This window comes from Herpailurus yagouaroundi, unplaced genomic scaffold, assembly GCF_014898765.1.
Source record: "Herpailurus yagouaroundi ecotype Mexico unplaced genomic scaffold, PumYag 203, whole genome shotgun sequence".
Classification (NCBI taxonomy): Eukaryota; Metazoa; Chordata; class Mammalia; order Carnivora; family Felidae; genus Herpailurus; species Herpailurus yagouaroundi.
Window position 1 is genome coordinate 21673776 of NW_024412434.1, and position 12095 is coordinate 21685870.

Below are 12095 nucleotides of genomic sequence, written 5' to 3' on the forward strand. Positions count from 1 at the left end.
CCTCTGATTTCTCTTCTCTCTCCTGCTCTTGCACGTATGCAGGAGTTGACAGGCAAACTGCCCATTGAGTATCCCTTGGACCCGGGGGAGGAACCACCCATCGTTCGCAGAAGAATCGGAACGGCCTTCAAACTGGATGAACAGAAAATCCTGCCCAAAGGAGAGGTGTGTCCTTGATGTTGTGGGATTCTGCCACGTCAGCCATATTTGTCCCACGTGTTAGGGCTTCCAGACTTTCTGTAACCATTTCTTCATTCTCCCTGATGCCAGATGCCTTTTCCCTTTTGCTCCGGGGTATCTCACCTTTTAAGCTAGCTGGTTAGTCAGTGAGGGGCTCCCCTCCCTAGGATTAGTTACCTTGCTCCTCTGTGAACGGGGAGCCAAGTGCGTGGCTGCCTGCTGTGTGCACAGGGAAGCCAGGTGTGCTCCCAGGGGAGACAGAGGCAGGACGGAGCTGGGGACGGGAGAGCTCTTCCTTCCTAGAATAACTCTGTGCATGTTCGTGCCAACTTGGGCGTCCTTCCTTTCACTGATTCTGGACTGATCTATGCAGGGACAGGTAAGGAAGACAGGGCGGACTTCTCAGTAAGCATTTTGATTTCTGTGGAAGTTGTGTGTGGAACATGATAGGCCTGTCACAAGTGGCTACGTTAAGCTTAGGAGAACATCCCAGCAGCACACACGTGGGCCTGTCTTTTTAAGGACCTCCCAACCCTTTGTTACTGGGAGCCCAGCACAATGTGGAAGAAAACCACTAGAGAAGCAAACGGGTGCAGGCACCCCGTTGTCGGGGGGAAAGACAGCAGGGTCTGCCCTCGGTGGCCTTAACTTCACCTTGCTGCGGAAAGTGCTACCAGACTTTCAGCAAGATGCTGGGCCCTCCTAATGTCACTCGTCTGCTTTTAGGGGACCCACTGAAGCTTTGCTTTTTCATCCTCTTTGGCACTAAACGTTGGTGGGGGGCTGGGGCTGGAGAGGTCAGGACTGGGGAGGGGGGCGGGGGGAGGGTCTTGGGTCTCCCTCCGGTTAATAAGCTATCCAGCCTCAGACCAAGAGAGATTCAAGGCCAGGCAAACCTTTAGGCCTCAAGGCCATGTCCAGGAAATGTCTTCCCAGATTTATTCTGAATGAAGCTACTGATGAAAGTGCTCTTGAACAGAGGGCTTAAAAGAACAGGCATCAAAGCCAATGGAGGAGGGAATGCCACGTATGTGTTTAAATGCACAGACTCTAAAAAGTGATTGGGGGGGGCTCATATTCTTGTGTCACACCCGCGGTGGGTGAGTGTGAGGGTGAATCCTGAGGGGACACAAGTGCCCTGCAGCCGCCAGCAGGGGATCAGTCTGAGATTGGCACTGGCGGGTCCCCGGGGGACTGGCGGACACATCAGAAGCTTCATCCACATCACGAGCTGCTCTTCCAGAAGATGAACTTCCCAATCCTTACATCTCTGAGCCTGAGAAACACTTAACTTGCTACTTAACACCTGCTTAATCGTGCTCAGCGACCAAGAGTTGCTGAGCAGAGAGGAAACAGTGGAGATGCATGGCTGTGGGTAGGCCCTGGATTTTATCGGGGTCAGGACGAGGTGGGGGGTGAGGGTGGGTGGGATTCAGGAGACCACCTGGTTGGGCATTTTTCAAATCCAGCTGTCGGCAGGATTGCCTGAGGAACTGCCGTGCCCTTAGGCCGGACAGATGCCTGGCACTAAACTTACAAGAGCAGACCCCACCTTAGCGAGTGCACCGTTGTTCTTCCCGCAGCCCCGAGGGCCTTCTCACCAGTGGCTCCCTCGCACTGTCCAGGAAGAGAGGACTGTCCTTTCCTGAGAAGCTCATGTGCAGCCCTGTCTTCCTTACCTGTCCCTGCATAGATCAGTCCAGAATCAGTGAAAGGAAGGACCCCCAAGTTGGCACGAACATGCACAGAGCTATTCTAGGAAGCGAAGAGCTCTCCCACCCCCAGCTCCGTCCTGCCTCTGTCTCTCCTGGGAACATACTTGGCTTCCCTGTTCACGCAGCAGGCAGCCACGCACTTGGCTCCCCGTTCACACAGCAGGCTGCCATCTGGACAGGCAGCGCCGCGGCTCTGTGCTCGTCTCTGCTGAAGGGGCGAGAGTGCGCGTCCTGGGCTCCCACACTGGGGCGGGTCTCGGGCCAGGGCTCTCCTAACCACCCGGGAGCAGCTGCTAGCAGGAGTTACCCGCACAGAACAGCCTTTGTCCTCGGTGACTTGTTTGTTTCAAGACCCCGGGCGGGAATCCATTTCCATATTCTTCTCCCTCCGGGGAACAAGTGCAGCCAGCCCTGGAAGGAACCGGAAGGAGTTTATCAATCTCCTGAACAGTTCTGTGTAATCTTCACCTCCTCCTCCCTCCTGGGCCCCACTCCCCTCAACAGGAAATGAATCCGGCTAAGAGTTCTGTGTTGGATGGAGGCTGTCGGCCTGGTGCGTGCCTCCCACAGGCGAGCCTTTTTTTTTTTTTTTTTCAACGTTTACTTATTTTCGGGACAGAGAGAGACAGAGCATGAACGGGGGAGGGGCAGAGAGAGAGGGAGACACAGAATCGGAAACAGGCTCCAGGCTCTGAGCCATCAGCCCAGAGCCCGACGCGGGGCTCGAACTCACGGACCGCGAGATCGTGACCTGGCTGAAGTCGGACGCTTAACCGACTGCGCCACCCAGGCGCCCCTTGGCGAGCCTTTTTTTATCCGGCCCTGAGCTGGAGAGATCTGTCCATCCCGACAGACGTGGTGATGGGTTCCCACGTGATTAGGTCGCTTCCTGTCACGTTTTTGCAAGGCTGCGGATCGCCTGGGGCAGGATGCACGTGTGGCCTCCCCGGGCCTCGCGGGCAGGTACTTGAACACCCCTCTGCCGAGCAGCGGAGAGGCGGCGGGGAGTTCAGCCGCTGTGTCCGCCAGGCTGTTTTCTGGCAGCCACAGCCGGCAGGCCGGAGGGAGGTGCCCCAGGGGAGGAAGGAGAGAGCCCCGAAGCAGGGCTGCTGCGCCCCCCTGTCCGCACCTCCCAGCCCAGAGCTGCTGAGAACAAGCAGGTGTGGGCACGGCCGGAGCTGGCACGAAGGGCTTCCGAGAGAGATCCCGGTGAGCAGGGTACGTCCCAGCACAGAGGGCTCAAAATACGAGAGACAGAGGGCACGAGTGCGAGGTGGGGAGTCACACACGTGTGAGCTCCTGTTGGTGAACCCACCGCACGCCCTGCCCGGGATGGTGAGAAGCGCCAACCAGACAGGCTCCGAATTTCCACGAGGGCTTGGTGTCCACGAACCTTGCAGTGGGGATGGTGGTAACCAAGGCAGGTGGCCCCCCGCCTGCGGCAGGGGAATCTGCTTCTCAATGATGCCACCAGTGGAGAGACCGACACTTGTCTCCTAAATGTAACGGGAGCCAAGAGTCTCGAAAGTGGGGGTGCCCCGGGCACTAGCTGCCAGAGGTTTTAGGAGAAGGGCCATTGCAGGGTCAGGCGAGGTTGGGGCTAGGCCCCGGGCCTTGCTGATTTCCTAGGATGCGTGTCTCCCAAAGAGTAGGGCTCGCTGGCCCTGGGACAGGGGTGGGGAGGCGGGGTCCCCCTGCCCCGCGTCCCACTGAGTGTAAGCCCGTGTCTCCCTCCCACAGGAGGCCGAGCTGGAACGCCTGGAACGGGAATTTGCCATTCAATCCCAGATTACAGAGGCCGCCCGCCGCCTCGCCAGTGACCCCAACGTCAGCAAAAAACTGAAGAAACAAAGGAAAACCTCTTATCTGAACGCACTGAGGAAGCTGCAGGAGATCGAGAATGCCATCAACGAGAACCGCATCAAGTCTGGGAAGAAACCCACGCAGAGGGCTTCGCTGATCATCGCCGGTCAGTGCTAACTAAGCCCGCTCCCCACAGGGGCCCCTGGACACTGGCACCAGCACCAGCCCCGAGAGCGGGTCCATAGCTGGCTCCCTGCATGACCTGCGCAAGCTGTTTAACCCCCCGTGCCTTATTTTTGGTCCAGAAAGTGAAGCTTATAAGGCCCGGTAACCAGATAGGAACAACACAGCGTGTTCAGGTCCACACAAGAGGATCCCACAAACCGAGCTGTCCGGATGCCTGTCCGCTGTGCCCTGGGAGAGCCAGCAGCCGTGAGCTACATGCTCTCATCGGCCCTCACCGGGAGCTAGGCTCAGCTAACCGTGCCTGCCCAGGTTCTGATGTCCTCGGGGACCTGATCACCCTGCCCGTGTCTGGAAGGAAAGAGGGTGGCTGGGGTCCGCTGCGAGCCAGCACCCCTGCAGAACCTGTGTCCTCCACAGACGGGCTGTCTCCAAGGGCCCCCTGTCCCAAAGCCGAACCCCAGGAGGACTGGGCCACCCCACTCTGATTGTCTAGAGTCCTGAGGTCACGACTCCTGGTCAGGAGGGTTTAGAGGCTCGGGTGATTACATTTGGCAAATGCTAGAAAGAACCCCCCCCCCCCGAATCCACCCACGGCCGTTGAGTCCCCCAAACTGTTTTAATCCTTCTTTCCTATGTCAGCAAACTCTTTGAAACCTACGTCAGATACTCCTTCATGGTTTACGCATGTTGAAAGTACTTCTTCGGGAAGATAGAAAGTGGGATAGAGGTGACCAGGGGCTAGAGGGGGAGGCGGAATGGGGAGTTAGTGTTTCATGGGTACAGGTTTTGTTAGGAAGAATGAAAAAGTTCAAGGGATGGTGATGGTTGCACAGTAGTGTAAATATACTTAACAGCACTGACCTGTTCAGCTAAAAACGGTTAAAACAGTATATTTTACGGCGTGTATATTTTACCACAATTACATACGTATAAATCATATGTACTTATAACATACGTAGAGCACAATTGTGTAACCTTAAAATGTGGGCAAATGAGGGAAACAAGGCTCTACCAGGGCCTCTGACCCCCAGTTGCCCCCATCCCACCAAACAATACAAATAAAGTAACTTCGTACTTTAGAAAAACAAGAGACTGTAAAAAAAAAAAAAAAATCCTTTCTTCTAGGAAATTTGGAATAACCATCTTTCCCCATCCTGCCCTGTTGGCCTTGGCCAAGACTTTGTCACTTGCTTGCCCACGTCTTAACAGAGCTGCAGTCAGCCAGCCTTTCTCCGTCTGAGGCCTCTGTGAGACCTCCTTGGGGAGGCCCAGCTCTGCAGAAACCTCCAGCACGGTCACCAGAGCCAAGTTTGGGAGGGGTACCACAGGGACAGACCTGTCACTGGTCGGCCCCAGAAGAGCCTGGTTCCCGGCCTGCCCGGCCCAGGCAGTTCTGTGAGCGCTGACAGCAGAATTCACATTTAAACAAGTATCTGTCCCAGCGGCACATGGTCTCATGCAAATTTGCAGCCATTGTTTTTAAGTGCTCAAGAATATACTTTATTTTGCCACCGCCTCAAAATGTTTCTGCCATGCTTGAATTAGAGGAATAATTACAGTTCTTCTTAGTTCCTTAGTCTGATGTTTTATTTCTTTTCTTTTCTTTTCTTCTCTTTTCTTTTCTTTTCTTTTCTTTTCTTTCCTTTTCTTAACATTTTCCGAGAGCAAGAGAGACAAGGCATGAGTGGGGCAGGGGCAGGGAGAGAGGGAGACACAGAATCGGAAGCAGGCTTCAGGCTCCAGGCTCCGAGCTGTCAGCACAGAGCTTGACCCGGGGCTCAAACCCACAAACCGTGAGATCATGACCTGAGCCAAACTCGGACGTTTAATTGACTGAGCCACACAGGCACCCCTGGTGTTTTATTTCAAGAGCTAAAACACTAAACTTGGAACTTCAGACTGGGACCTTTGCTCGTTTTCAACAGAGCATCTCCAGACAAACTACTCCCCCTCGGTGGCCTCAGTTTCCCCAGATGTTAAGAGGGGAGGACTATTTTACTGGCTCCCTCTTGGGCACGTTCTCATGGTTAACTAGTATCTATAAAAATAAGCTTTGAAGAGATAGAAGCTATAGTTAGCAGCCTGCGTTCACCACTAACAACTTAAGAAATTTACGGAGAAGACATTTATTGCCACGAGACCAAAGCCAAGTCCTTAGCTAGTTTCGCGTGTACCAAATACATAGCAGTTCACTGCCTTTGGTTGGGTTGGAACACGCCCTGAGATCGGGCCGGGACAACGATGTGGCTTACCCAGGCCAGGCAGCCTTTATCCTGGATATTAAGCTGCTCGGCACGGCAGGGTCCAGTGAAACAAGAGTGCAGATACACAAAGACTGGCACATCGCGGTGTCAGGAGCGAGGGATGAGCTAATGACCCACCCCAGGGACTGTCAAAGGAAATGCCAAACAGCATTTTGATTGTACTCCGTGTGTTCTTTCTGATTAGAAAGAGGAGGATGTGGGACGGTCCCAGACGTATGATTTTTACAAGTAGGTCTTTGTCTAAGGGATGGGCTGAACTCATAGACTCTTGCTCTTTCTCTTCTCAGATGGAAATATTGCCAGTGAAGACAGCTCCCTCTCAGATGCCCTTGTGCTAGAGGATGGTAGGTTGCCCGTTTCCTGCTTCAGAACTCGGACACAGATTAACGGGGATTAAGCTGTATGCAGTCTGACACAGCCCGGTGGGAAGACCAGAGCCAGGGTGAGGTGACAGCAGGGTGCCCTGCCAGTCCCTGGTTCGCAGCACTCACCCATTTGGGGGTAGGTGGGCACCGCGTCAGCTCGGGTCTGTAGGAACTTCGGCATTTCCCATGGCCCAGAGGTAGGAGGTGAGGTCCATGAACGGTGTTCTCTGTTTTATAGTTGCCAAAACCGCATTAAAAAAATTTTTTTTTAGTGTCTATTTTTGAGAGCGAACACGCGTGCACGAGGTAGGGAAGCGCAGAGAGAGGGAGACAGCATCCGAAGCGGGCTCCACGCTGACAGCAGAGAGCCTGATGCGGGGCTGGAACTCACAGAACCGTGAGATGATGACTGAGCCGAAGTTGAATGCTTGACCAACAGAGCCACCCAGGCTCCCCACAGTTTTAACTAAATGCCATGTGCAGTTTCCTTTTGAGTATTCATAGTTTCTGGAGGAAAGACATGGTCTTTGGTTGGATCACAAGTCTAAGATTGAAGCCCACTAGGAAAGCCTGAGAGTAGCGGGAAGAAAAACCTTCCATACCTTCCTGAGAAATCTTGAAAACCAAAGAGAAGATGTCCCTTTAGATTCCTCGTCAGGCCTTGAAATTGTCTTCCTGTTTGCCATTGACCTCTGAAAACCCAGCGGTTATCAGGATATTTTCTTGGGAAATTCTTAGAAAAACAGAACTGATCCCCCACGCCCACACCACCACCACACACAGGGGTAGAAAGAATTCGAGGCACAGGACCATCTCTGAGAATGTTCCTGTGGGTTTAAATCAAAACTTGGGAGGCCAGGACATTGACAATATGGAAATCTATTAAGTGGCAGTTAATTTTTCTGCCCTTTAGGAAAACCTCAGGTGGGCAGTGCTGAGTGGCTGTTGAGACAGAAAACCTTAAAAGGTCTGCCCGACACATAGTCATGATGGGAATTGCAAGGATGAAAATAATTGCTATTGATGTGGGGAAAGGCTGGCAGGTTGTTTACCCAATGGTCTTGGCCCTGCTGTTAGCAATCAGGTCATAATATTTTTGTCGTCAGCATCGTTCTGCGGGTGGGGAGGAAGCCAGGCTGCGGGGGAGCAGGGAGAGGGGCTTTTAGTACGAGCAGATCTGGCCTGGTTTTGGCCTCTGTGGACTTCAGTGTCTCCAGACGAGGGAACAACAATTGAGCGAGATTCCTTTGTAAGACAAGAGTTGGGGGAGGTACGTGTTGTTGTTGGCTAACGTGGGTGCATGGATGGCGACTAGTTTCCTCCTGTGTTCCGGACCCCCTAAGGGGCGTCATCGCCTCAGTTGGACCATTGCAGGCTTGCCCCTCCTGGGGGCTCTTTGCTTTACTGATTTGAGGGGCAGGTGCATAATAGATGCTGGGTTTCAAGGTTGGGGGATGGAGAATTAGGTTTTGGATAAGAATATGAATTGTAAATGGACTGCGGGGCCAAGTGAAAGGTAGTTGGAGCTTTTGGGGTTTGCTTCTGTGTATTTTTTCCCTTCAGACCCGGCCCTCTGCCTTCACAATGAGCACTGAGTTTCCCCCCCCTCCCCCACTGCTCACTGCTGTTCCCTCACCCCCCCCACCCCCAGTTGTCCACCCTGATGATCTTCCTTAACCCCTGCCTCGTCTCTCTCCCAGCCTTGCTCACTCGGAACCCTGATGGTTGACTAGCTCTCACACAGGATTTTCATCCTGACCCCTCCGTGCTTAGGAAGTTCCAGAGTCTTCCTAGGGCTTTCAGACCACATTCCCCACTCAGCCTGGAATCAAAGAAAAGCAGAGAGAGTAGATCCCTAGAACCGCCATCAGATAATGACACGGAACATACATAACTTTCTTTCATTTTTTTTTCCTAATAAGTATTTATTGAGCATCATTCCAGGCACTGAGGTGATAGAAGCAAACGCAACAGAACCCTCCTGGAGCTGAAATTCCCCCAGACCAAATTAGACGCTTAAGGTCTATTGAATGAAAACTTTACAACATGTTAATGACTATGTTTTGCTCTTTGGTATGAAGCAGTCATTTGCTGTTGGGATTTATTGGCACTCAGGCTTTACTCCATCTGTAGCTAATCAACAGTGAAACTTCTCTCCCCATTGAAGGCTGCTGCTTGAAGTTTAGGTTTGGTTCATGACTTGTCTCGGCAACTGGGGAAACCATGGGGTGCGCTCGTTGCCTGGACGGACGCCTGTCTGGATTGTGGGGGGCGGGAGTGGAATGTGGTCATTGAGCGGACGCCTGTCTGGATTGCAGGGGGGGGGGCGGCTGTTGGGTGGGGGTGGGAGGATCTGTCTGGGTCGGTGGGAGGGACCCTTGCTCAGTTCGTCTCTCTCCATCTCTGTGCAGAAGACTCTCAGGTCACCAGCACACTGTCCCCCTTACAGTCTCCTCACAAGGGACTCCCTCCTCGACCACCGTCACACAACAGGCCCCCACCTCCCCAGTCCCTGGAGGGACTCCGGCAGATGCACTATCACGGCAGCGACTACGACAAATCCCCCATAAAGCCCAAAATGTGGAGTGAGTCCTCTTTAGATGAGCCTTACGAGAAGGTCAAGAAACGTTCCTCCCACGGCCATTCCAGGTGAGCTGGGTCGGGGAGATCACATGAGCTCGTGGGAAAAAACAAAGGGCTGTCCCAAATAGCACCCACAAGTTTCAGAATCCGCACCAGCTTATTCCCTCCCTCCTGGGGCGGCCTTAAAACAGTGCTGCGCTCGCAGCGCCCTCTGCTGCTGACCCTGTCAAGGTGCAGATCGGTCGTGCAAAAGGGAATGGGGGTTTGGGCCTCACAGTGTCTTGGCAGATGGTCTTAATGTTGTGAAATGACACGGAAATTAACGAGGGAGGCCTAGGCAGCGCCCTTCTGAAAAGGCAAGAGAGAGTCTACTCCCAAGGAATCCCAAAGTGGTTCAGAACCCTACAGCATCATCCAACAGGATTCCAGGGCCAGACAGCTGTAATCTTAGCCGTGCATTATCAGCTCATTACTCAGCTGATACTGCAGAGAGATTTTTGGAAGGCATTTTGGTCTGTTTCTCTGTTTTTCTCATTTCCTTTAATTACACCCTTTAAAGCTCCCAGTGGCTGTCCAGACAGGTAAATATTTGTCCGCTGGAAAACAGAAACTGTGGCTGAGGGCAGGGACTTCACAGAACAGTCCACTGCCTGTTATGCACAAGGCTTATGCACAAGGCTGATGAGGTTTTCTTTCTTTTTTTTTTTTTTTTTTCTTTTTTTGAAGATTTTTATTTTCTAAGTAATCTCTCCATCCACCGGGGGGCTTGAACTCACAACCCTGAGATCAAGAGTCGCATGCTCTTCTGACTGAGCCAGCCAGGCGCCCCCACTAGGGTCTTGGTTTCACGCTGTGGTGCAGGTCGGGGCCGAGGACCCCCCCCCCCACAACTGGGGCGAAGGCTGAGAGCCAGAATAGGAATCTGGGGGCGGGGGGCAGACCCAGGCGAGCTTTCCCGACACCAAGGCTGGGGTCCGCGGCCGGGCAGCTCCCCGGGAAGAGGTGCGGTCGTGTGTGGCCGTGACCAGCCTGGCATCCTCTGGTTTGCAGCACTCACAAGCGATTCCCCAGCACGGGCAGCTGTGCAGAAGCAGGCGGGGGCAGTAGCTCCCTCCAGAACAGCCCCATCCGCAGCCTCCCTCACTGGAACTCCCAGTCCAGCATGCCGTCCACACCAGACCTGCGGGTCCGGAGTCCCCACTATGTTCATTCCACGAGGTGAGTGTACCAGGCCTTTGGGCCACCTCCATCCCTAGACCAGACCTCCCTTTGTTAACCTGGGCAATGCCCCCCAAACTGGCCCAAAGAACCGGTAAACTGGGGTCAGGCCGGAACCGGTGAGGCAGGTTCTCATTAACGCAAAGCGGGATGAAAAATCCGGGACGGCAGCGGTGAGCCCCTGTTACCTACGAGACCCGTTCGTATCCCAGGGTCTACATCCGGGAGTCACCTGGGAAATCTCCAGGCTTCTGGAAACAGTGGGCATGGAGGGAGTTTCCTCTTTTTTAAAATTTTTTTAAAGTTTGTTTATTTAAGCAATCTCTACACCGAAAGTGGGGCTCGAACTCACAACCCCGAGATGGAGAGCCACATGCTCTACCGACTGAGGCATCCAGATGCCTCACGGAGGGAGCTTTCCTAATCAAAATGGAGGCAGGAGAGGCTATCCAGATCAGCAGGGAACATGCTGGAAACGGAACGACCTTGCACTGATAGGGGGTGATATTTATTCTCTAGTCTTCATGTGTCTTCCCGCTGAGGCCTGGACTTTTTAATGTCTCAGGGTGTAAATTCATTGAAGAGGAAAAGGAACTGGCAGAAGTGAAGTGTGAAGCACTCCTGCATTTTCTTTCTTTTTTTTTTTTTTAAATTTTTTTTTCAACGTTTATTTATTTTTGGGACAGAGACAGAGCATGAACGGGGGAGGAGCAGAGAGAGAGGGAGACACAGAATCGGAAACAGGCTCCAGGCTCTGAGCCATCAGCCCAGAGCCTGATGCGGGGCTCGAACTCACGGAGCGCGAGATCGTGACCTGGCTGAAGTCGGACGCTTAACCAACTGCGCCACCCAGGCGCCCCTTCTCCTGCATTTTCTGAAAAGAGGCACAACCAAAGCCATCATTTGATTTGATCAAATTGCGTAGGGATTTGCATACGCACTGATTGCGTAGGGACTGTGGCTCCAAGGATGGTTTATATAGGATAAGATGGAGCTCGCCGGGCAAGACCGATTCATTCTTTCAGGTAGCATACTTGTCACTTGCCTGTATGCACCAGGTATCACCGTAGGGACAGAGCAGTGAACGAAACAGACCATACTCCAGCTCTCAACGGACTGACGTTTTAGTAGGGGAGAGTGGCAAGAAAGAAAAAGGTCTGTCCCGTGGTGATACGCACTAAGAAAAACGGACAGGGGGCTACATAGTGAAAGGCAAGAGTGACCGTTAAGTGACAGCATCGGGGCAGTTCTCTCTAATAAGGTGACATTTGTGTAGACACCTGAATGGATGGGGTAGCCAGTTCTGAGGATACATCCGAGAAGAGCAAGGTCAGAGGCCCAGGGCCAGGCCTGCACTTAGCATGTCCCCTGGGGGGGCTAGAATGGCCGGAGCAGATGACCGAGATCGTGGAGAGGAAAGTGAGGCCTGAGCCCCGAAGAGCCGCTCGGTGGGGACTTCACGTTCTACCCCGAGTGGCAGAACAGGAGCTCACCTCCTCCTGTACTTGGCCAGTGGGGCCGCCCTGAATGTCACATGTGTCCTAGCATTGTCCACCCCTGTGACACTGATGGATGTTTACAGTGTGGACTATAAGCAGAGTGGATCATAGACAAAGTAGTGGCATGAGGAGTGTGTGCAGCCGTCAGGTTTAAGTGTTAGCTGCTCCGGCCGCCCAGTTGAGAGTTCCGGGCGAATGGGAACCTACGTGGGTTTCCTAACAGTATCTGGTTGAACCCTGTGAAGTGCGCTAAGTCGGCCTTTCTCTTGCTCTTCAAAGAGA

General features: G+C 53.3%; 1 protein-coding gene across 9 annotated transcripts in view; it reads left to right on the forward strand.

The window, feature by feature from the left end:
- Positions 1-12095, forward strand: part of FRMD4A (FERM domain containing 4A) — a 611772-nt gene that overhangs the window by 579860 nt on the left and 19817 nt on the right. For all 9 annotated transcript variants that reach the window (XM_040451376.1, XM_040451380.1, XM_040451378.1 and 6 more), the window contains 5 exons: positions 43-165; positions 3636-3864; positions 6436-6492; positions 8925-9162; positions 10147-10314. In XM_040451376.1, coding sequence (XP_040307310.1) covers positions 43-165; positions 3636-3864; positions 6436-6492; positions 8925-9162; positions 10147-10314 — 815 coding nt within the window. The remainder of the gene's footprint in view (positions 1-42; positions 166-3635; positions 3865-6435; positions 6493-8924; positions 9163-10146; positions 10315-12095) is intronic.